Source organism: Balaenoptera acutorostrata, chromosome 3, assembly GCF_949987535.1.
Source record: "Balaenoptera acutorostrata chromosome 3, mBalAcu1.1, whole genome shotgun sequence".
NCBI lineage: Eukaryota > Metazoa > Chordata > Mammalia > Artiodactyla > Balaenopteridae > Balaenoptera > Balaenoptera acutorostrata.
The window spans coordinates 19,267,986-19,293,625 of NC_080066.1; the positions used below are offsets into that span (position 1 = coordinate 19,267,986).

Consider the following 25,640-nt stretch of genomic DNA (forward strand, 5'->3'; position numbering starts at 1 on the left):
ATCTACATTTTTTTACTCCTGTCCCCCACATTTTGTGATTTTGATGTCCTATTTTACATCTTCATGTTCATCGTTTTGCTGTTAATTGTAGTTATAATCATTTTTACAAAATTTTTTGATTGTTTCTTAATCTATGTGCTGTCTTATTTAAGTGATCTTCAGTCCTTTTATATATTTGCCTTTCCTATTATGTTTTTCTCTTTCCTATAGATTCTTCTTTTCTATTTAGAGAAGGCTTTTCAATATTTTTTTTAGGGTAGGTTTAGTATTGATGAGCTCTTTTAGTTTTTGCTTGTCTGAAAAACTCATTCTCTCTCCTTCTATTCTAAATGATAATCTTGCTGATTAAAGTACCCTAGATTGTGGGTTTTCCCTCTCAGGACTTTGAATATATCATGTCACTCCCTTCTGGCCTGCAAAGATTCTGCAGAGAAATCAGCTGATAGCCTTATATGGGGGTTCCCTTGTAACTGACTCTGTTTTTCTCTTGCTGCCTTTAGAATTCTCTCTTTATCTTTAACTTTTGCCATTTTAATTGTTATATGTTTTGTTGTAGGTCTGTTTGGGTTCATCTTGTTTGGGATTATTTGTGTTTCCTGTACGTGGCTATCTATTTCCTTCTTTAGGTTTGGGAAGTTTTCAGCCATAATTTTTTGAAATGCATTTTTGGTCCCCTTCTCTCTCTCTTCTTCGGGAACCCCTATTATGCATAGGTTGGCACGCTTTATATTATCCCATAGGTCTCGTATGTTGCTTTCATTTTTTTTCATTTGTCTTTCTTTGTGCTGTTCTGATTGGGTGATATCCATTATTCTATCTTCCAGATCACATATTTGTTCTGCGTTATTTAGTCTGCTTCTAGATTGTTTTTTATCTTGATAAATGATGTGTCTAATTTTGATTGGTCCCTGTTTACAGTTTCTAGTTCCTTGTTACAGTGATCTGCATTTCTTTCAATAGTTTTTCTTAACTCCTTTAGCATTTTTATTACCTCCTTTTTTTTTTTTTAGTTTATTTTATTTATGGCTGTGTTGGGTCTTCGTTTCTGTGCGAGGGCTTTCTCCAGTTGTGGCAAGCGGGGGCCACTCTTCATCACGGTGCGCGGGCCTCTCGCTATCGCGGCCTCTCTTGTTGCGGAGCACAGGCTCCAGACGCGCAGGCTCAGCAATTGTGGCTCACGGGCCCAGCCGCTCCGCGGCATGTGGGATCTTCCCAGACCAGGGCTCAAACCCGTGTCCCCTGCATTGGCAGGCGGATTCTCAACCACTGCGCCACCAGGGAAGCCCTATTACCTCCTTTTTGAACTCAGGGTCTAGTAGACTGGTGAGCTCTGTTTTATTGGTTGTTTTTTCAGGGTATTTCTCTTGTTCTTTTGGGAGTAATTCCTCTGCTTTTCCAGTTTTACTTAACTTTCTCTGTTTCTACGAATTTAGGAGAATCAGTTTTCTGCTGTGGTCTTCAAGGGGTGCTTTTATGTGGGAGTGTCCCTATGTAGACTGTGAGTCCAGTATTTTTGGTGTGAGGCCTGTTTTTGGTGTGGATGCCAGCCATGTCTTTCCTCAGAGTGTGCTGGCTATTATCCCCTTGATAAGGGGTGTGATTGGTGTTGTGGTGACCAGAGCCTGCACTGGAAGTTGGGCAGGGCCTCCTCTTTGCTCTGTGGCTGTCACAGCCCTGTCAGGGGCAGGGTCTGCTCCCCAGGTGTTGGAGTAGGTGCCCTAAGGGTTGGGTTCAATAAGGCTCTGTTGCCCTTGAGAGCGTGCTCTGTTCCAAAGGAGGTGAGTGCTGAAGCAAGTGAGGCCCATGTGGCCACCATGAAACTATGCGCCACCAGTGCAGGCATCTGCAGCTCTGCCCAGAAGCAGCCCAAGGTCATGTCCCTTTCTCTGTTATGTTTTTCCCAGACCTAGTGCTAGGCTGTGGTGTGGAGTGGGCTGGTGCTAAGGGCTGGGGCATTGTGGCTGCAGGTGGCTGTGCTGCTGCCTGGGACTTGGACTGCCTCTCCCAGGACCTTTCGGCCCCAGAACCGGCTCCAAGCTGCAGTGTGGGGTGGGCAAAACAGAGCATAGCTGCTGGGGAACGAATTGCTGCATACTCCTCCCCAGGGGCTATCCCCCCAAGACGAGCATTTCTGTGGCATCACCCGGTGTGTGCCCTAAGTCTGCATACCAAGTCCACCACTGACAGACCCACCGCCGCTATGTGCATGCAGACAGTGGGCTCTGAGGTTCGGCCTGGACCACGCACCAGGCCCTCCTGGCTGTCTCCATGCAACTAGACCAAGTCCTCTTCCAGGGCCCGTCCACCCCTGTCCTCCTGAGATTCAGTGCCTAGCTGCTGTTTATGCTAGTAGCCCCGTCTGGCGTGTGTTTTGGACTGGGGAGTGCGGTGAGGTGGCAGGTGGCAGTGGCCGTTTTGGCTGTGATTGCTCGTAAGCGTGCACACATGCACTCCTCACGAGCAGAGTCCAGGCCCCCCCCAGCCCCTCTCTCTGTCCCAGTGGACCTCCCGGCAGACGGGGGGCGCCCCAGGGTGAGGGCCTGCCTTTGTGGACCTCTCCTCCTTCACCATCCCTCCCAGGGGCACCAGTTTCATCCTGATGCCTTTTTTTTTCCAGCCTATGCAGTTACGTAGAGATCTTTTTTTGTAGCTTTGGTTGTATATGAAATCTTCTGCCAGTTTGCAGTTGGTTTTCTGTGAGAATTGTTCCACATGTCAGTGTATTTTTATGTGTTTGTGGGGGGGAGGTGAGCTCCACGTCTTCCTGCTCCGCCATCTTGCTCCTCCCTCTGTCCTGAATCTTTAGTCTCTTCTAATCTGGAACAGTTTCTCAGTCTTTCTTTGTCCTTATATCACCTTGATATCTTGAAGAGTACAGACCAGTTACGTTGTTGAGCCCTTCAGGTTGGGTTTGTGTGGTATTTCTCAAGATGGGGTCCAAGGTTGTGAGTTTGGGGCAGGCACACAGCAGAAGCAGTGCTGTCCCTTCAGGTCATCACATGGGGAGGCCGGGTGCACCACATCCCTTTGTCCTGTTACCGGTATGTTCATTTTGATCACTTGATTAAGGTCATGTCTACCAGGTTCTTCCGTTTAAGTTTACTGTTTTTCCCTATTTGGGGGAGGTATTTTGAGATTATGTAAATGGTTCTGTTTCATATCAAACTCTGACTCTGGTTTTAACATCTATTTGTGATTCTTTCCTGAAACAGTTGCCAAATGACAGTTTAATTCCATCATTTCTTCTGCACGTCACTTCTACAGTAGACTTGGTATTTTATTCTAAGGAAGAGCTTATCTATATGGACTGTTGGGTTCTATTTTAGTCTATGGATTATAACCATTACTGTTATTTTAATGCTCAGTTGTCCCATATTTGGGCAATGGGAAAGGCCCTTTAACCTGACTCCTGTGTCCTTTTAATCTGTCCCTGTCATCCTTTCAGTACTTCCTTAATTTCTGGCAGGAGATGTTCCAAGCTCGTCTTGTCCTCCCCAGTGCTGGGATCCATCATTTCTCCAAGGGGCGCTGGTTCCTTTTGGTGGAGAATGGTATTCAGAAACCAAGGCCTGGACACTGGGTATCATCGCTCCTAGGCTCTCCCAGTGGACAGAGCCAGGGAATTTGTGTGTGTATAATCTCTGTATGTGGATATGTGTATAGCTAGGTCTTTCTCTATCCATCTGTGTTTATTCAAACCCCTGAGGTACCATACTGTTATCATACTATAGGTTTCATGATTTATACCAACATTCTGTCTTCCCATATTTGTAACTTCCTTCCCCAAAAGTAAGAAACGTGGACCCCATTCTCCGCAACATATTTATTTGCTCAGTCCTAGAATATACCATAGGGGGTTAAAAATTGATGGCTCATATCTCTGTGAAAAAACCTAATAGTTCAGTATTTACAGTTCCTTTTGTCTTTAGCCTGAGGATAACATTGTCAAAGTTCTGTGTTCAAAATTGACCTTTCTCCCTGTCTCAGTGCAGTGGTTTTACTATTTGAAATATAGTTTGGTTCCTTTTTATTCCATTTTAGGGATTCCCTTCCATTCTGACTGATTTTGTGCTTTGGTTTCGAGGTGATTGTTGTTTCTAGCGTGTGAAGCATTAACGTGGCTCTGGAAGTCAAGTGTACAAGAGGTGACTGCCCGCTCATCCCTTTCACCCTGGCCCTACCCGATCCTTTCCACCCACCCTGTAAGTCACCAGTCTCCGTTAGTGTCTGCTTCCTCCTTCCTGTGTTTCTTTTTACACAAATGAGCACATACATGTATGTTACTTCCCCTTTTTTCTTACAACAAAAATCAGTATTATACTCTACTGCTTTCTGTGTTGCTCTTGCATTTGATTTCTGCAGTTAACAATATACAATGGATGTCAGTCCATGCCGATTTGTAGACTCTTCCTCTTTTTAAACAGCTGCATCGTATCCCACCGTGTGGGCATGGCATGGTTTACTCAGCACTCCTATATACGGACATCCCGATTTCTGATATGTTATAACTACAAATAACACTGCAGTGACTAAGCTTGTGCAGATGTATTTTTGTGTTGTTAGAGGTGTGCCTTTGGGCTCTGTTTTATAGTAACGGTGTATGTGGTTTTGTTAGAACCTATCAAACGTCCCTCCATGAGGACTGTGCGTATGTGTTTCCACCAGCAGTTTAGGGGCGGGTCTTGCCTGTTTCCCTACAGCCACGCTAACTGAACGTGGCCTCAGACTTTAATATTTGACCGTCTGATAGATGAGAAATGGTATTACAGCGGGGTTTTAATTTACATCTCTCCTTTCTGAGTGAAGTAGAACTCCTTCTAAGATGCTTAAGGGCCGTTTTTATGTCTTTAATTTTTGTGAATTGTCTACTCATGTCTTTTGCCCATTTTTCTAATGGGTGGTTGGTCTTTTTTCCCTCTCAGTTTTAAAGAGCTCTTTATATATTAAGAATATTAGCCCATTATCTGTGATAACTATGTTAAAAATGTTTTCTCACAATATTTTCCGTTGGTTTCTGACAACAACCTGTTTTGATATTTTTTTATGTAATGGTGGAGCTCCAATAATCTCCATTATTTTTATTTATTTATTATTATTATTATTTTTTTTTTTTAGAAATTAAGATTTTTTCCTTTTTTTTTAAATTAATTTTTATTTATTTATTTATGGGTGTGTTGGGTCTTCGTTTCTGTGCGAGGGCTTTCTCTAGTTGTGGCAAGCGGGGGCCACTCTTCATCGCGGTGCGCGGGCCTCTCACTGTCGCGGCCTCTCTTGTTGCGGAGCGCAGGCTCAGTAATTATGGCTCACGGGCCCAGCTGCTCTGCGGCATGTGAGATCTTCCCAGACCAGGGCTCGAACCCGTGTCCCCTGCATTAGCAGGCAGATTCTCAACCACTGCACCACCAGCGAAGCCCTATTATTATTTTTTAAGTTTATTTATTTTGGCCGCGTTGGGTCTTCGTTGCTGCGCGCAGGCTTTTTCTAGTTGCAGCGAGCGGGGGCTACTCTTCATTGCGGTGCACGGGCTTCTCATTGCGGTGGCTTCTCATTGCGGAGCACAGGCTCTAGGCGCGCGGTCTTCAGTAGTTGTGGCTCGCGGGCTCTAGAGCGCAGGCTCAGTAGTTATGGCGCACGGGCTTAGTTGCTCTGCGGCATGTGGGATCTTTCTGGACCAGGGATCAAACCCATGTCCCCTGCATTGGTGGCGGATTCTTAACTACTGTGCCACCAGGGAAGTCCCTCCATTATTTTTGATAAATAATACCACAGTACGTATATTAACTCTTACAGTGGTGTAAACACACCCTTTAAAGATAAAGATGCTTGATAAATGTCAAGTGCTGTGCCCCTGCCAGTGTAAACAGGACTTTCTGACCTTTTTGAGGCAAGGCGTAGGAGAGTCTCCTGAAAGGTGTGGACCTTCCCCCAAAAGACGCACGTGTGCACCACGTGGCCTGGCTGTGGGCCTGCTTCAAGCAGAACAGTTAGCTGAGCTCCGCTTTCTTTTACCGAATCACTCTTTGTTCTCCACCCTCCTCCAGAAAGATGTGAGGCACCTCTGTGATGCTGAGGACAGAAGCCTTCATTTCCATCAGCACACCTCTTTTCCCTTTTGGGGGTTGCACTGCTTCTGCCTTTCCTGGTTGGGTAGGACAGATGCAGACAGTCCTCACCTGGGTCGGGGAGCAGGCCTCTGCAGGGGTGAGGGGTGCTCTTTGCTCTGCACTGGTGGACGTTGAGCAGAAATGTCCCTTCCCAGCCTGGTGGCCGGGAGCTGCCCGCTGAGGAGCAGCGGGCTTCTGTGTCCGCGCCTGTGAGCTGCAGCGGGCAGCGCAGGCAGACCTCACGGCTTTATGCGTCCTGGGCCACGTGACTTGGCCTCTCTGAGCCTTGACTTCGAGGCCCATTAGAAGCAGTGTAGCCGAGTGGCTAAGAAGAGTCTCTGGAGGAGGCCCCTGGGCCCAGTCCTGACTCCGCCATCTCCTAGTCCTGCAGCGTCTGGTCCCCTCTGTGTCTCAGCAGCTGCCTCCTCAGTGAGTTAAAATGTGAGAAATCAGAACAGCGCCGGCCCATAGAGCGTGCTCAGTGATTGTTAGCTTTTACTGTGTCGTCAACCGCAGAAGAAATATTTATGGGATGTTGTGAAATTTAACTAAGATAATGTAAAGTGCTCATCATATGTACTCCATAAATTTTAATTCTTTGAGTTTAGAAATAGAATGGAGTTTTTAAAAATCTTTGACTTCTCAGGAAGGAAGTTTGTATTTCTGTGCTGCTTTGTGTTGAGGAAACAGCATTACCCTGTGTACAGAATTGCTTTATGAGTTATTTCTGCCTGGAAGGGGGTGTCATTGTGTTCTGAGCTCAGCGTATCCCAGGCTGCCCAAGCCTTGCCATACACTCATTCTCTCAGACAAGTTGATGCATTTCTTCTTTCAAAATTTCTGCACTGTCTCCTGGGTGGTCTCATAGATCCCTCCCTACAGCCTCTGGGTCAGTGCCTGCCGGTGGTAAGGTCTTTGCTATTGAAAGCAGTTGAGTTTCTTATTCACTCAAGTAAGTGGCCGCCTGGCCTTTTATGATGTGTGCGTTTTTATCGAGGCTGTGTGGCCAAACATTATACAGTGTATATATATATATATATATATATATACTGACTTCATCCAGTCATCGGAAACCTTCTCAGGGCCGAGCAGGTGATGTGCTCTGGCCGCAGCCGCGGTGCCTGGACACTCTCCAGGCTCCTGTTTCCGCATCCAGTGGAGGGGGAGGAGGAGGACTGTTCACAGGCACAGCAAACATACGCAGTTATAACTAGCTGCCCGGCGCTGTGCTGAGGGTTCACAGGTAGCATCGCCTGTATTCCTCACAGCAGCCCTCTGCAGTAGGCACTTAAGAGCCTGTGTTTTACAGATGAGGAAACTGAAGCGCAGAAAGACTCAGTGACACACGAAGGTCACGTGGTGACTCTGCGGGCCAGAAGAGCACCGTCCGGCTCTCTCGGGGGTCAGTACGGACCTTCCCTCTCCAGTAGGGAGTGTCCCTCCCCTCCTCCTCCCCCCGACCCAGTTTTGGTTTTCACCATCTCTGTTCTCTGAAGTGTGGCCGGGCCTGCTTTGCATGCTTAGCAGAGCAGCGGGAAATGCACTGAGTGGCCAGTGCCAGCTGGGTTTTTTGGAGTTTTACAGAAGACTTAGAAGTCCTATTTCTCCCCCACTGGAAAAGGGGAAAAAAAGGCTTTTATACAGTTACATGACTTCTTGTGAGAGAAATATGGAAACAGTAGGAACAGGGGCATGAGACTTGAGGCTATTACAGACACATCAAGAAATAACAGCATTCCAGAATTAAGTGAAATCACCAAAAATTATTATAAGAAAGGACTACAAATGGGGAAATAAACATGGCAACATCCTGTGTACAATTAGATCAGATTAGATATCTATCCCTAAAATTAAGGGTAAGTCGGTAGAAAAATAAAAATAATGCCAACAGTTGGGCCAGGTTTGCTGAGTGCTGGAAGCCAGCATTTCAAATACTAGAGTCTGTTTCATTTGCATGTCAAAAAGGCTGACCAGCACAACTGGTCTAGTTGTAACTTGGTTTTTTCTAAGCGGTGGGAAAGATGGCTTATCCTGTGAAAGAAGGGGGAAAAGGAGAGTTTTCTTAAAGTTTAAGAAAACAATCTGAGGCTGAAATCCTTTTATTACAAACGTTTGAAACACAGGTACTTTGTACGTGTTTGGTCTCCTGATAGCAGTCTCTCCTGACTGCACATAATCTAGTAGCCTCACTGCCTCTTTTCTAAGAGGAAGGAGGCATGACTCCCCCTCAGGGGCTGCCGCCCTGCCAGCAGCCTATCTCAGGATCCTCTGTTTCAGGTCTCTGTCCTGGGATGCCCTGACCCAGTGGTGCATGAAATTGCCTATCAATACGGAAAAAACGTGGGACTCGCTTTTCAGGTTGGTCCGCTGCTTTGTAAGAGTGCGGCCTGTTGGTCCAGCGGGCAGGGTGGCGGGGACACTGGGATGGTGGTGCTTGTGACAGCCCTTTCTCCCTTTCCAGCTAATAGATGACGTCCTGGACTTCACCTCGTGTTCTGACCGGATGGGCAAGCCGACCTCGGCCGACCTGAAGCTCGGGTTAGCCACCGGTCCCGTCTTATTTGCTTGTCAGCAGGTAGGTTTTTTGGGATTTTTTGGGGGCTGCATTGGGTTTTTGTTGCTGCACGCAGGCTTTCTCTAGTTGCGGCGAGGGGGCTACTCTTTGTTGCAGTGTGGGGGCTTCTCATTGTGGTGGCTTCTCGTTGTGGAGCACGGGCTCTAGGCGCGTGGGCTTCAGTAGTTGTGGCACACGGGCTCAGTAGTTGTGGCACACGGGCTCAGTAGCTCCGTGGCATGTGGGATCTTCCCGGACCAGGGCTCGAACCTGTGTCCCCTGCATTGGCAGGTGGATTCTTAACCACTGTGCCACCAGGGAAGTCCCAGCAGGTAGGTTTTGTGAACTCCCTTGGACACATTGCTGAGAAGCCCTGCAGGAACAGGACCTGCCAGGCATGGCTGATGGGAAGGTTAGATGAGGAGGAGATGGAAAGCATTTCTAAGAGACCACAGCTCTAGATTTGATCCTAGTTCCAGGACTGAGGTGTCCAGGCCAGTCATTCCACGTCTAAACTCTGTCCGTTTCCTTATCTGTAACATTGAGAAGATGATGACAGCCTTCCTCCCAAGGTCATTGTGAGGATTAACTGAGATGCTGTTCATGCAGATACTATGTAACTTAAGCACTGTGTGCATGTATGTAAGGAAGCATTGTGACTCCGTGTGTTCTGGGCACTGACAAGGCGGATGGTGTCTACATCTTGATGATAGGGCTGGACTTTGGCTGTGCCTCAGAGCCCCTCAAACAGGCACAGGAAGGCCTCCAAGCATAAGAAATTCTCTAGTTCTAGAAGTTTAATGGGACTGTTTGCTGCTCTCAGAGAGCCTCAGCCATTGCCTCAAAAATGTTGAGAAGTCAGTGGAATGCACTAGAACCACATAATTCCTCCTTTCTCCAGGTTGAGGGGCTGTCAATTAAGAAAGTAAGTTAAGCTACCTTCATATTCTCCTTAATATGGATGAAAAGCTGAGGAGAAGCTTCAGAGATGCTGCGGTGACTTGCAAGGCAGACGTTTCCAGAGCCTGCTTTGGCCCCTGGCCACGCTGCTTCTGGGCTGTGCCAGACGCTCTTTGAAAGAAGTAGGGCATTAGCTGGTATTTGGACAGCTTTTTAATAGATTTTCATCTTAGTAGTATTTAATTTGTTATTGAGCAAAGCAGTAAAATGGTCATCGCCATGCCATGAAATCAGAAATTAGCTCTTTGATCTAAAATTTTATAACTTTTAGTCTTCTGAAGATTTTGCCTCTATTCTTTCTCAAAATTTACAAGGATAAATCATGTCTTCCGTAGACCTCGATGATTCCATTTTGATATTACAGAAACCTTGCTTTCGATCAGTTGCTGGCGCAAGAAAGGAGAGGTCATCTTTTAGTCACTATCTAGTAGAGCCGTAAACAGGGTGACCCTCAGAGGAGGCTGATGCTTGGGGGCTGGGCCGCTTACCTTGGGTGGCCCAGTAGCGGACAGCGGTCAACCCAGGAACGAGGGCAGGGAGTGGAGGTGCTGGTGACCAGGCTCCGGGCAGCCTCTCAGGACATTGAGGCAGAGGTGAGAAGTGCAAGGGCTGCTAGGAGCGGCTCCTTCCTCCCACACAGACTGGCTCGCCCACCCAGAACTCAAGAAGAATATTCATACGTGTGCCACGTTCTGGCAAAAATCTGTCAAATCCCCTTGTGTGCATTAAAGCATGAGTAAGGGACATTTTTTTTTTTTTTTTAACCATTAACCCACAAAAAAGCAGAGGATTCACGAGCCACGTAAATGTAAGGCATCCTCAGATTCGGAAGGCAAGGCGCTGGCTGCTGTGGGCACAGCTGCAGACGCGAGTCTGTTCCCCAGGCCCTGGTGAGGAAATGTGAATAAGGAAAACAAGCTGGGCCGAGTGCCCTGAGCTGCTGCAGCCCTGGGGTTATCAGGATGCCTGAGGAAGGCACCTTCCCCTGAAGAAGCCTGCATCTACTAAAAAGCCTTGGGGGCTGTGCTGATAGAAATCTTTACAAGTATAAATAACTGTCATGAGCCCCATGATACTAAGTTAACAGCTGAGTCCTGCTTCAATCTTAAGATGACTGAGAATGTTTGCCTCTTCTGATTGTGTTTCACCACGAACATATTTCAAAAGAAATGCATTTGCTTTTCTCTACGCAAAGGAGTATGACTAATTCTGTGTTCAGATATGGAGGGGCAAAGTCGGAGGAATGGACCACTCCTACAGGTTGACTTGTCAGTTATGTACAAGAGATTAAAAAATGATGGTTTAAAAAAAAAAGGCAAGGAAAAGGAACAAACAAAAGCTTCCAGTGTCCCAAACCACAGTTCTGTGTGTGTCACTGGGAAATCCCAGCATCACAAGGCACACACTCACCCTCACCAGACAGCGCTTTTCCTGTCTGTGCAGAGGGCAGTAGGCAAAGGGGTTAAAAGGCACACCGTGCAGCCTGAGAAAAGGGACACAAATCAGGCCGAGCAGGACGCGGCTCTGGACAGGACTTGTTTCCTAAGCAGACTGATTGTTCTGTCTCACGGCGCTTGGGCCAAAAGTTAGGTCAGGTACGTCTAAGTTCTTTTCAACTAAAACATCAAGTTTAGGCTCTACAACAGATTATACTGTCAAAAATTAGGTTCTTGGTCAGAAATTTGTCAAGATCTTGGAGCTAAAATTGATTTGGGGTAAAACAAGTTCCAAAAATAACATGAGAATGTACAGTATCTCCATTTAATGGAAATGCATTGTTTTTATAATTTGCAAAGGATTCTTTTGTTTGTTAACTCTGATCTCACAACTCCTTTCTGTGGTAGGTATTATGTGCTTTCTACAAGTAAGAAAGTGATGCGCAAAACTTGGCCAGAATGAAACCTCTGGTAAACGGCACAGCAGGCAATTAAACACTCCATGTCTTCAAAGACCAGTGTCGTTCCACCACACGCTGCAGTGTTACTGCCTCTGCTCGTGGGGATCAGCGCCAAGTGCCCCATGGGCCTGAGCCCTGGGAGGCCGCCCAGAGCAGAGGACTGGCTGATCCCGCACTGAAAAGGCACTGACGACACTCAGAGGAGTCTCAGTGTCGGCCTTCAGTATTTGTCCTTAACCTGCCCATTTAGTGGAGTAGTGGCAAGATGTCTGTCATCTTTCTCCATAGGTAGGTGAGTTTTGTTTGCAGATTAGACAAATTAGTCTTTGAACTTTTCTGCTTATGAACTTGGGGTTTCACTGGACCAAGACAAGCAACCTTGGGAAACCACTTTTCCTCTTTCATTTAGCATGCTGGGTTGTCTTGAAATTGGAGTTTGTTGATAGAAACTCCCTCTGTCTGGAATTCACTATTTTTGACCTCTCTCTGAAGGGGTTTCTTGACAACAGGGGATTTAAGAAGAGCTTCTGGATTTCTGGGGAGGTCCCAGAGATGACTGTCCTTCCATGTATGTGTGCACACACACTGTCTATAAAAAAACAAAAACCTTACGTTAAAGTAAACCTTTAAAGAATAGAGGTTGGATTTCAAGATCTTCAGAAACCAAATGGAAGCGTTTTCTTTTTTTGGTGAGATTCCATTAGTTCCCAAATACCCTTTAAAAGCTCTCTCCTTTCTTCTGCGTCTCTCCCTTCTGTGATCAGTCAGCAGACCTAAATGTCAGCCTGTAGTCGTGCTTCCACTGCTGTCACCAGCACCAGCCCCGCACCAGCTGCACGGGCTTCTGCTTGCTGTGACTGTGGGGGCCTTAGAGTCACCCAGGTTTTGCTTGAGTAACAAGCTCACTACAGTTTACTGATCGCCTTTGTCGTGAGTTTGTGGACAGATTTCACAGTTGGACTCTGATTCATCCACAGGTGATTTTCCTACTCTTGAAATCAGAGCCTAGGCCAACAGGAACTTTATTTCTCAGCAAATCTGCAGGCAGGCCAGTGTTCCTCCTACCTGTTAACGTTTCTCATTTCTTCTCACACATTTTGGGGACAGGGGAGTGCCTCAGGGAAGAGTTTGATATTGATATTTGTGCATTAAGATTGCACACACTACATGTTTCAAAGGAAGGATGTAGTCACACTCAATGAAGAAAAAAATTTTTTTTTTCAAATTTTGCTTTCTCAGTGCTTTTTATAGTAAAAGGAATCAGAGAAACCACCCAATCAGCACATTTTACCATCGTTGTTGGTGCTGCAGAAAAAGCTCATCTACCCTAAAAATGGTAATTTTACCAGATGCCCAGGACAGTATCACATTAGCTTTGAGGATATACAGCCTTCTAGAAATCCAATTTTGAAATGTGGTATTAAGAAACTAAGACCGATGCCTACTTGATTTGACTTTTGACCAGTAAAATTGATTTGAGCTTTCCTGATTTGTTTCCTATGAAACTTCAATTTTTATTCTTAAAAGGCCAGTACCTGAAACTAATTACTGGTTTTCATTTAAGAACTAACCAGTTGCTGGCTCTGTAAATTTCATAAGGATGTTACTAGCAGCCTCTGCTTTGTTTGGACACGTACTTTGCTCTGAAAGGAACATTCTTAATTCCTCATTTGCCATCATCTAGTTGAGACTTTTCTCTCTGTGCCCTATTTTTCCTTCTAGGATTACTAATACCGAGGCGGTGGCTGCAGGACCACAACTGCTTTCATCCCTCGGGCTCACTGCCAGGGAAGCGCTGGCAGCTGCTGTGAGCACTGCTGCAGCCAGAACCAGACCCCTCTTAACCTCTTATTTCATGGACCCATAAGCTGGTAGAACTAAGAGATTTCTGATCAGGTGGCTCAGCCCCTTCCTAACACAGATGAGGGGACTGAGGAGCTCAGACCAGAGCTCCAGCCTAGACAGTGAAGTGATTTGGTGTCCTGGCTTCCCAAGGCTCATCATGGTGACAGTTCTCCTACCTCGCTGCTAAGTATTGTAGAATATAGATTTTGTCTTCAATGCGTCTTGTACCTGTTTTCTGTTTTCCTCTTACTGCCATCAGCTTACCACTGGTCTTCAGAATTTACTACAGTAACCCGACTGCTGCTTCTACCTCTGTCTAATTCGATGGTTCTCAAGCTTGGCTGCATATTAGAAATGACTGAAGAGTTTTTAAAAATATGCCACAGGGTCACGTGACTCCAGGACCGGCCGGTGTCGAGCAGCGCTGCCCTCGTCCCCTCCACGAGCCGCCTCGCGGAGCTCTGCCCGTGATGCCCTCTGCTCAGAGACCTTGGTAGCCTTCGGGTGTCACTCAGTTTCGTACCAAAAGCAGAATGCCCACCTTCCTCTTAGGCCAGTGGTTCTAATTTGTCAGCAGAGACCAGCAGGACCAGCATCATCTGGGAACATGTTAGAAGTGCACGCTCAGGCCCCACCCCTACTTAATTAGAAACCTCGGGGGAGAGGCCCGGTAGGCCCCTAAAGCTTGAGATCCCTAAGAGAAGCCAGTAGGAGATTTTAGAGGTGAACTTTTGCTCCTCCTCTCTTACGCAGCCCTGGACCAAGGACAGAACAGAACACTGGAGTGGACATGGGTCAGCGGCTGCCCCTCTTGTGCACCAGCTCGTCCCTGGACCCAGATACGGGTGTCCTCTTAGCTCTGCTGCTTTTAATCGCTAGTTTACTGCTCCCCCGCCCCCATCATTTAAACATTTCATCACTTTTGTGGATTTTTTACCTGTTTTTACCTACTAGTGTTTGAACATTTGATTTCTCCCAAGAGCATTAAATAGATTTTCTTTCTTTCTGGTTAGTTCCCAGAAATGAATGCTATGATAATGAGACGGTTCAGTTCACCAGGAGATGTGGACAGAGCGAGACAATACGTATTACAGGTGAGATGATTTCAAGAAGAAAGGCGACAGCAGGTACAGTGTGGCAGAAGAGTTCTTTAAACAAATAACGTAACGAATTTTTGACACAAGACCAAGTTTGATCAATTCTTGATTTGGCAAAAACTGAGAAGGAAAAAGTTATATTATGCATTTTTCTTCTAGAAGTCTTCCCATTCTAATGTAATTGGCCTTGGGTGGGGCTTGGACGCTAACATTTTGGGGACGCTTGAAGGGGTTCCCATGTGCAGTCAGGGGTGAGGCCTGTTGGTTTGCAGCCAGTCTCCCCCGCGGCCACCACAGCAGCTCCACTGCCCTCCCGTCACCAGACTCCCCTCCTGTCCGAGCCCTAGGAAACTGGGCTTTCCTCGTCCATCCTCCGTAACTGCAGTAAATGTGCGAATAAAGAAACGGCACCTTTGAAAAAATTTTAAACCAACGTAGCAAATTAAACTTTAACCTCCAGGGGCTATAAGCTTATTTCAAATATAGCACCACATATCCTCAGAACTCTTCTGTGGAAGCCAGATCTTTTTGAACATTTTCAGTTTGGATCACTGTATTTTGCGAATGAGCCGTTTGGAGCCAATAGGTCTCATGAATGAGAGAGAGTGAGCAATTTTTAGTAAGCAGTCGTGGTCTGAGATCTGTCGTTAGTCAAATACTTGAAAGAATTTCAAGTAATTACCTTTCAGGTTTTTAAAATTTCCACAAAGCAAAACCCCTTAACTCTATATGGTTAATCATAACGTGCTATGGCTACCACCTTTTCAGAGGGTAGTTTGGCTGTACTATTAAAAACTCAGTGTGAGGGCAGTGGGAGCTGATAAAGAAGGCAGTATACCTGGGAGTGGTCATGGCTTCAGAAATAATGATGTTACTGACGGCTAAAGTGAGAAGTGGGACTGAAAAGAGGGAAATTAACTGTGGCTCTTACGCGACACACTGAAGTTCCAGCAAGCCTGGGCAGAAATGCACTTAGGCAACAAGTCCACAGGAATGTTCCAAAGACTTGTAAACTCTAGCTCCCTGTTCAGCCACAGGGCTCCTAGTCCCTGTTCCCTCACTAAATATGAATGGACAAGTCAGATTGATTTAGTAGGATTGCTAAATAGTTGATTAAAGCTCACTGAATGAAAGAGTGAGACCAAGTTAAACAGACTCAGGAAAAATAATAGGGGGATTCAAAAATACTGCATTCATCAAACAAGAACAGGATAATATTTTCTAGAAAACAGTGAATAAGAACGAGCTCTAAGAAATTTTAAATGAATGTGAAAAGCTAACTCCAAAGAAGTGTTGGAATGTGACATTGAGGAAGTCTTCAAAATGAAAACAGCAGTGGAAGAAAATGAGAAAGGCTCTTAACAGGATCAGTACAATCATGCAACAAATATTTCAGGAAGAAACTCAAAAAACAAAAATCAGAAAAACGGTGGTCACCTACAAAAGGAAAAGTTCAGCACTGGCTCAGAGTGCAGCGGAACCCTGGACTCTAGAGGGCAGTGAGCAAGGCCGTCCAAATGACGAGGAAACATTTTCAACCTAGAATCTGTATCCAGTAAACCATCCATTAAGTAGGAAGGCCAGTGTCACTGTCACACAACGCAAAAGTTGACTTCCAGTACACAGATTCTGGGTAAGTTATTTGCTGATGTGCAGCAAAACCGTGGAAACACCAAAAAGAGAAAGACATGGGGACTAAAACCAGTGGAATGAACCAGAGTTCAATGAAAAGTCATCCTGTGATGGCAGCTGTATGGCAGAGCTACAAAGCAGTCAGTCTAAATAACGAAGAGAAGGACGCAATTATATTCAGAAGTGAGCTTCCGTACAGTAAGGCAAAACAAACTAAAATGTGTCATATTTTGAGTCATATTTTGTGTCACTTGGTACAGAAAACCAGAGGCCTCTCAACCATGATGCTACGAATATTCTGTTCTGAATGACAGAGGGAACCATGGAGAAGGAAATAAAATCACAGTACATGTCTTGATTCTGCAGTGAACATTTTGACATAACGGAAATAGTAAATGTAATTATTTTATTAGTGTTTAGCTTTTAGAAAGAAAGAACCAACATAAAACCATGGTTACAGAATGGAATGCAAATCTCTAGTGTGGAGACAGAGGAAAGAGAAGGAGCACTGGTATCCTCATCTTGTAAGATGAAGTCAGAAGTCAGTGCTACATGATGTGACAGCAGTCAGTGGTCAAATTAGGAGACAGTATGGGTGGGCTAAATCCTTGTCTTTCTTAGCAGAAAGGCAATAGATAACTAAAATTACGAATTGAAACGTTAAAACCAACAGATAAAACTGGTGCCTTTGGAAGAAGGGAACTGTTGCTTTTCATCGTAAGCTCTTCTGTACTTTCATTTATCATGTATGTGTGTTAACTTTCACTTGGAATTTTACTGCATAGATTTTAATATATGTAGAACTTTTTAAAAACTCTAATGCTTAAATGAAAAATAGGGGGAAATAGAAGGTTACGTGATATTAATGAGTTCACTGCTTGCATGCTAATAGAATAAAAACGTGCTTCAGTCTGAGAAAGGGGCCTAAAGGAAGTGGGCGGAGGACGCTCTGTGAGTCGGAGAGAGAACATTTGAAACACAGTTCGGCTCTTCACTGACCGGATCTCAAAAGTATGTTTTAATTCATATAGCAGGAATTTAAGAGCTGATCCCAGTGGTGACATGCATCTGTTCTGTTGTATTTTGTCCCGTGTCCCGCAGAGCGATGGTGTGCAGCAGACAACCTACCTCGCCCAGCGGTACTGCCGTGAAGCAGTGAGAGAGATCAGTAAACTTCGACCATCCCCAGAAAGAGACGCCCTCATACAACTTTCGGAAATTGTGCTCACAAGAGATAAATGACAACTCTTTCTGTTATTTCTGGCAGCTATTTTACCAGACTGTGCCTAAAGAATTTTGTGGAGTATACTTTGCTTAATGTGCAGGTAACCAAAAAATCATTTTAAAAAATCATTTCCACCTTATTAATGGGACTTTTTTTTATTGGCAAAGTTTTTCAGAAAACTTTTTAAATGTAATTAAACCATCTAGTCCTGTAAACTCTAATCGTGGTACTTGATGGTTATATGTGGTATTGTTTACACGGTTAATATCCACATGTAAAGCCATTACACAAATAAATAATCAATGTTAAAATTCAAATGGTTTATCTTGTTTCACCATAGGAGTAAAGATCATAAAACTGTGAAGTCTACATTTCAATCCACATTAGTTAGATTTTAACAGTATCCAAAATTTCATATAGGAGAATGGTTTATTATAAAAGACTGTACATAAAATTTAGCCAACAGGTTATATACAAAATTAAGAGAACAGTCCACTCTAAAAAATGAAGAAGGTAAGTGATCAATAGTGATACTGAAATAGTGATACTTAAGTCATGTTTAAAATTAACAAAGGCAGAATGCGTATGCAACAGTCACATTGATTTGGTAACAATAATGGTCTTTAATTTTCAGAAATAAACGTTTTGCACTAGTCTTACCATTTACTATGCTGTTATCTGTAATGCCCAGTACATAACTAACAACTGTAATTTGAAATCCAAACAAATCCTCAATACACAGAAACCCACAACTGAGTGCTCTACTTTAATATCCTAGGCAATATAGAATTATACACACGATAAGAAGAGAAAACACCCCTCTAACCCTCCCTTAAGTTAAGAGGAGACACACAAAGTGCACGTGTTGCATTTCAGTTATGTCAAAAGACAATACAAATCTGTTGGTCAGGTATATCCCTGTTCAATGATTAATACATGGTGCACCTTTTTTCCCCAATTATGTTATTTTTAAAATCTTTTTATGTTGCTAGTGCCAGGTAATGGGTTAAATAGTGCGTATTCAAAAATCAATCGCATCCACTTCTACCAAAAAAATATGTAAAAGATAATTACCATTTCCTTTCATTGAACCAGTATATCACAGTCCACTGGAAAACCAAAGGACCGATTGATAGAGCAATCCTTAAGAATTTTACCTACAGCATGTGCACTGCGACACATTTGCTTAGCTTTGAAAAAGTTACTTTAGAAAAGGAATTCAGCAGACTGATTTGTAAATAACCATCTCAGATTTTAAATTCTACAAAAATCAGCCACTGCTGTTGGGATAGGTTGAGATAAGGCTAAAATTTTTTTTCCAAGTTAATATATTGAGAAAATAGAACCATAATTCTGCCATAAATCAGTATCTTTCTTTTATTTATTATTTTTTTAAAGCAAACCAGTGAAGGAAAGGACAAAAACCTTTGGTTCACTTATGTATTTATGAATGGAAAAAATTTATAATGCAAATTCACTCATTAAAACAACTTCGGTACAAATGACAAGACTACAAGTAACCCAACTGTCTTTGTTTCACATGGAGATCTTAGAGACTCAATTTGTTTCCAGAGACCTAAGTACGAGTACTCCAAGTAAATATTACACAAATTGGAAGCATCTTGGATTTTGTTAAGTATATTTCAATACATAAATTTGTATGCATGCTTTAAACAAACAGTATATTTCAAGAATGAGAGAGTCTAAACAAAAAGTATGACCAGCACCAGCATTTAAGTTTTCTGATTTTAATATTAGTCTGACAGAGCGTTAGTAACCATGCTGCACTGAAACATGTAATGGCACAATCTGAATCATGATTTGTGAAATATTATACCCCACACCCTCAGAATATTTAGGCTGGTCATGAAGTTAACAATGTGTAAGTAAGATATAAGCACAATCAGTGACAGACAGCCTCTTGTATAGATTGCCGTTTAGCAATACACCAGCTGCCTCAGAGATTTATGCTTACAGGTAGACATTCAATTATACCAATAAAACAGCATGTCCTGAACATATGGGCACATTTTAAAACATTTTAAGACAATCCTGTTAACCGTAATAGTCCCACAGTATGACTGATAATAAGAACCTACTTTAAAAGCAAGAATTTAATCAGTATAGTGCATGATCGATTCAACATAGTTCCCAGGGAACAGACCAGTCACTCGATTGCAGACTCCTTCATACCAGCCATCATCGTTCTTCTTTATTACATAGATGATTGCACCCTCCATAAATGATAGCTCATCATCCTTGTCTTTTGTATAATCATATATTGCCACAACTATGGAGAAAAGAGTTGAAGTATCATGTTAGTGCACTATATCCAACATTTAATTGAATTTTAAAATGTAACGCCAATTAATAGTATAGCCAACCCAACTATTGTAATGAAAAGTCTTAATTCTTAAATCTCTACATCCAGGTTAGGTCAAGTAGCCAACCATAGCTACTAAATCACTAGCTTGATCTTCGGGCCAAATTGACAACTAACTAGATTAGAGAAGTCAAGAGTTTCTACCAACCTATTTAGGAAAGATCTCTGAATTTTAGGGTTTATTAGATGTTTCAATTCATTCATTCAAATATCTACTAAGTGCCAACCACATGCAAAGCACCATTTTTCAAAATAACTAGTGAGCAAAGCTGTGTAGCCAATCAGTAAACCAGGTAACAACCATCTAATTTTAAAATATACATATATTGGGAGGTAAATCTCATCCTACTCATCACAGGAGAATATTCATGTAGTTTATGGGGCTATACCTAGATTTAAATATACATATACATACACACACACACACCCCTTAAAGGTCAACAAGAATTTCTACTTGTAAAGGGGAAATAGGTGAGTAAAGACTTATTAATTAAGACTTAGAGAACCATTTTGCAATTCTGTGAGTATGCTGAGTTCAAAATATCCACTTCCTTTGCAAACAGTGTTGTGGAAAGGAAAGGCATCAAACAACTACTAGCTTTCCAAACTATTGGTTTATGAATTTAATTATTCCTTCCTCTGTCTTTATAACATAATTCTGAAATATGTAATTTTCTAGTATATGTGAAACAGTATGTCATACAAATTTTTTTTTCATTAACTTACCTCATGTAGTGTTTTTCTTAAAATAGAGTTTTTAAGACATTTAAGATCTTCTGGAACTCATTTTTCCCTTAAGAAAGGTGGCTTTGCCCCATGATTATCCTGAACCAGTGAATTATATAATAAGGAAGAGACTTGAAGTACTGACCCACAGCATCATTTTCTTAACTAAAACAGGCAATCTTTTTTCCCCTTTACAAAACAGTATATGAAGTAAACTCAACAAGTCCATTCTCCATTTTAATCCTGTAGCGGAATCACAGTATTGTGATCACAAGCTCACTTAACATACCAGTTTCAAAAACACCAAAACATACAGAATAAATAATGTTAAATTATTATCCTGGTATTTTGGCTAAATAATCACCCAAGAAAACCCAGTGACTGCTAGAGATAAACATTTTCTTTGTATTCAGAGTCACATTTTGAGTGGTATAGATGACTTTTAAACTGATCATGACAACACCTGATACCCTCAAAGTCATTCAGCAAAATGAAAATATTATTTCCTCAGGTTCTCAGTTCTACTTGTACAAAGAGCTGATAAAAACACTGTCAAATTAATTGTTTCTATTTACCAAATCCCCTCTGTAAATGAAACTTAGTCCCACCTAACTTCCCCTCCCCCAGTGCATATACTCTCTCATTTAATAACTCTCACTGCTGAGTATTTAACCATTCAATGTCCATTCTACTCTCCAGGACCCTAACTCCACATAAAGATCTAAACTCTCCCTTCTGTATGTACTTACCGTAGGGTTCTTTGGAAACAGAAATCTAATATTCTTATCTACATCTATCTACGTGATAAAAATTTGAAAATAGCTGTCTAGTCCCTCTGAAATCTTCTTTTCCTCAACTTAGACACAGTGCTTTCAGCTGTTTCTTTTTATAGATGCACTTTCTAGATATTTCAGCCTCCTGAATATCCTCCTCTGAAGGCATTCTCGTTTGCAAGATCCTGAAATATGGTACTCAAAATTAAACAATACTGGTCTAATATAAATGAGTATTATCAGATTTGTATATATTAGGTTGAAGTTCAGCTAATGTACCCTAAGAATCTGACTTCTGGAACAGTCATGTCATACTGCTGGGTTAACATATTCAACTGAACTCCTATTAAACCAGGTTTTAGTCATCTTGTGATTTACAAAGGTGACGACTGAAGGCTCAGACTCTAACCCTACTAGACACCAAGTCTCTGGTTTAGACCAGGAGTCCGCAAGCAGTGCCCATGGCCAAATCCAAGCCGGTGCCTCTGTGTGTCCGTGAAATTTTGCCAGGGCACAGCCATGCCCGTTCACTTATGTGCTGTCTACGACTGCTTTCTCCTTTTTTTTTTTTTTTTTTGGCCGCACTGCGTGGCTTATGGGACCTCAGTTCCCCAACCAGGGACTGAAAGGGGCCCTCAGCAGTGAAAGCGCTGAGTCCTGACCACTGGGCCGCCGGGCAAGTGCCCACGATGGCTTCTGTGCTGCAACAGTGGGGTTGAGTAGTTGTGACAAGACTGAATGGCTGGCAAGTTTAAACTATTTCATTTTGCAATATATACAACTATCAAATCACTCTGCTGTACACCTGAAACTAACACCACATTGTAAATCAACTATACTCTAATTAAAAAATAAAGAGAGGACTTCGCTGGTGGCACAGTGGTTGAGAGTCTGCCTGCCAATGCAGGGGACGGGTTCGGGCCCTGGTCTGGGAGGATCCCACATGCCGCGGAGTGGCTGGGCCCGTGAGCCACAATTGCTGAGCCTGTGCGTCTGGAGCCTGTGCTCCGCAACAGGAGAGGCCACGACAGTGAGAGGCCCGCGCACCGCGATGAAGAGTGGCTCCCGCTCGCCACAACTGGAGAAAGTCCTCGCGCAGAAACGAAGACCCAACACAGCCATAATAAATAAATAAAAATAAAATTTAAAAAAAAAAGAGAAAATAAAGAATCCTTACTTTATATTGGGAATGTACAGGAACTAAATCATCTCGGCTGGTAAAGCTATTTATTCTCAAGGTGGAGAAACGCTGGACTCGGTGTTCTTTATGGCTCTAAAATACTAGAATTAGCTCTTTCCCTTTACAGCAGTTCAACGATGACTGCACCCTACCTTTCTCGATGTAATTTTTGGGGGCCCAAGTAGGGTCCCCATCTGCATATGGATCGTTATACTGGACGACTGCGGCCTCCTCATCTTCATAATCCACTGGTGGCGGCGGCGGCGGAGGTGGAGAGTCGTCAAACATGGGAATGTCATCTGGTGGAGGAGGGGGTGGTGGAGTCGGGCTGTCAGCAACTAAAAGATCCAGATACTGAATGTGAATCAGAAATCAGACTAGACAGAAATTCGTAAGTTAACAGAGTTGAAGAAAGCTCTAATTCATATACAGCATGCACTATAATAAAACATGCGGTGATTAGAAATAAAAGCTTGGTGTGTTAAAGCTTCTACTACTTTTAAGAATAATTTTGCAATAATAAAATGAGCTAAAAAATTAAGGGTATTAGGAAGTTCTACAAATTAATGAATGCAGAGGTTAGGAGACAATCTGTTTATAAGACTACAGGAATAAAGAAGTTCCCTTATTCCAAGGCTCAGATCAGAACAAATGTCACTCTTTAGTTAGCATATCTCCTTAAATAAGCCTTACATCACATTTGTCATTTGGACTATAGTGAACGTTATGAATAACATTAATGGTTTGATAATCATTTATTGTGCACATTCATGTCCCTGATTTTGGCTTTTAGTTACCTTTAGTTCCACAGAAATAAGTCTCCAGTGGGTGGATACGTGTTTATTTTTTGTTTTTTTTGGAAGAAGAAAAAAAAAAAAAAAGGCTGGTGGTAATAGATCTGCTTCTATGTGTACGTTTTTCTATTATTTTATTTAAATTTTAACAAGGGAAGATAAATTTAAAATTAAATAATTCCAAGCTAGTAAAAAAGTCTCACTGAATATTTTCAAAAATGTATTCATAATCAACTTTTTTTTTTTTTAAGATAATCAACTTCTTAAATGTAGAAAACAAGCTAAGATTTTTACATTATTGCTACTAAAACTAAGAATGGGATGAGGGAAAGACTAGATCCTAAAGATCCAATTTTCTAAGAATACATCCACAATGAAGATTTTAAAAATAAAGTACTGCAGGAAGATGTTTAAAAAAAAAAAAAAAAGAAAGGAACTCAAATCATGCAAAACAATAAAAACGACTCATACCTCAAATTCTAGATGGTTGTGGAATGTGTATGTGTGTGATTTAAATAATCAAAGGTGTAAACAATGAAACGGGAAAATGTCAGGCTAGAACTGTGTTCAATGAACTATATGATACCAAATGCTCCCAATATTGAGGAATTCAGAGCTGGAGCACAACTAATTCTTAAGTTTCTGATTTTGACAAATTTATTTAAAAGTTAAAGACATATGAAAATACTCTGATATAAACTGATAGAGGAATTATATAATATCTGCAGTGGAGAAATTCAGAATACCAACATACTAATTCAAATGCCAATTTCTAGGGCTATTTACGGGATCAAAGAAAATGGTCATCATCTATTTGTAATATAGTCTTAAAGTTTTCTACACCCTATTTGGAATAATGCGCTGAGAATATAACTAAGGAATCCAGATTTAAAACATAAGCAGATAATAGCCCTACTCGATAACCAATTTAATTCTGTAATTTCTATTTTATCCTGTTGGGGGATGAAAAAGACTATTAGGAAACAAATCCTGTGTGCTGATGCTCATTCGGATAGCTCTCAAACAGGTGTACAATTTATTTTTCCTCCAAATGCTAGGATTCATTTTATTTCTACCCATCCCTTCTCCATAAAGCTTGCAAATATTATTGAGGAGAAGAAAATGCATGTGAATCCATTCTGACATTAAAGAGCCATAGCTCATATCCTTAATATGTATTGGCTTAATGTATAAATTGTATATGTTTGCCTGAATTCTTAAAGTACATTTACTCTTGATTTATACATAACTTACTAGTTTACTATGTCCAACTGCTGTTAATCTACACTGGCTTATCTTCAAATTACATACACTGGGGCAAGAGTCCGGTCAGTCTAATTCTCTGTGCATAATACTTGGTCTAGCACCACACGTGATTTGTTCAAACGCTTTTGGATGTTAATCATAAACAGATGTAAACACACTGCTTTTTTTAGAGGCTCATGTCTTAAACTGAAACACATTTATTAATAGGTTAACTGCTACGTGCATTCATTATCACCAATTTGAGTGCCGTAAGAAAGTGAACGTTTATGAGAAGAACGAACACAGAAAATCTGTAATTCATAAAACATTTAAGATATTGATATGCAATTTATCAACAATCTTCCTAACATGCTTTCAAAGAAAACAGATGCCAAATAAAGTTGGGCATTCTGCAGCACAAGGAGAATTACTGACTCAAGTTCATACGTTTGGGAAAAAGAACTAAAATAGTACCATGGGCCTCTTTAGCAAGACCACGCATGTACGTTAACACTGAATTTCTATAAAAAAGGGGTTATTACCAAAAACCTAATCAATGAGCTTTGGACTCACTAAATGGATGTTTATTATGGCTATTTTAAAATATGTCCTAAAAATTTTTGGCTATAAGGCACTTCAAAGGTTGAATTGGCTTAGTTTTTAAACTCTTGCAGACTTAATTTTTAAACTCATAGAGCATTAAGGACCAGCGATTTACCTTTGTTCACTTATTTTTAAAAGGAAGATTCACTTATTTTTACATGTTTAAACACATTAGAGTTTCCAACCAAATGTAAACAGTAAGGTTGGTTTATGCTCAGAAGTTTCAACATTTTGAAACTGTTTTAAAAAAAGCCCATTAAATCACCAATTTCTTAAAGGTAGGGACTTTGTCTTAGACTAGGTGTATTCCTCCCAGAGCCTAGGACATAACACTGAATAAACAAATACCTGACTGGAGGAAGGGAGGAAATGTGGAGAATAACACAATAGGGTCAGCAAAAGCTGCACAGTGGAATTTGCCACAATGTTTCCTCCTGGAGGATGGGCTGGTCATGTGAGTTACACATTTGTTCAAACCATTCTGAGATTTATTTGCATGGTGATGATCCCAAATGGAGTGAATTAGTACTGGACCACCTTACCATATTAATCTCAACAGCTATTTTGGCATAATACAATTCAGTAATAGGGGTATTTTTCATCTTGCCAAATAACACTCACT

The 25,640-nt window shown here is 42.2% G+C and overlaps 2 protein-coding genes across 20 annotated transcripts in view; one reads left to right on the forward strand and one right to left on the reverse strand.

Moving 5' to 3' along the window:
• PDSS1 (decaprenyl diphosphate synthase subunit 1) overlaps positions 1–17,331 on the forward strand; it is a 46,437-nt gene extending 29,106 nt beyond the window's left edge. For 2 of the 8 annotated variants that reach the window (XM_057541926.1, XM_028162896.2), the window contains 4 exons: positions 8,382–8,462; positions 8,566–8,679; positions 14,374–14,454; positions 17,191–17,331. In XM_057541926.1, coding sequence (XP_057397909.1) covers positions 8,382–8,462; positions 8,566–8,679; positions 14,374–14,454; positions 17,191–17,331 — 417 coding nt within the window. Of the gene's footprint in view, positions 1–7,413; positions 7,507–8,381; positions 8,463–8,565; positions 8,680–11,462; positions 14,329–14,373; positions 14,455–16,981 lie in introns of those variants that run through there. The other 6 variants (XR_009007341.1, XM_057541928.1, XR_009007342.1 and 3 more) reach the window with 6 other exon arrangements.
• A 1,721-nt stretch (positions 17,332–19,052) lies between these two features.
• Positions 19,053–25,640, reverse strand: part of ABI1 (abl interactor 1) — a 96,632-nt gene continuing 90,044 nt past the window's right edge. For all 12 annotated transcript variants that reach the window (XM_057541925.1, XM_057541924.1, XM_007167383.3 and 9 more), the window contains 2 exons: positions 22,529–22,714; positions 19,053–19,604 (listed from right to left, as the gene is read on the reverse strand). In XM_057541925.1, the coding sequence (XP_057397908.1) occupies positions 19,429–19,604; positions 22,529–22,714 (362 nt within the window). In that variant the 3' untranslated portion in view covers positions 19,053–19,428. The remainder of the gene's footprint in view (positions 19,605–22,528; positions 22,715–25,640) is intronic.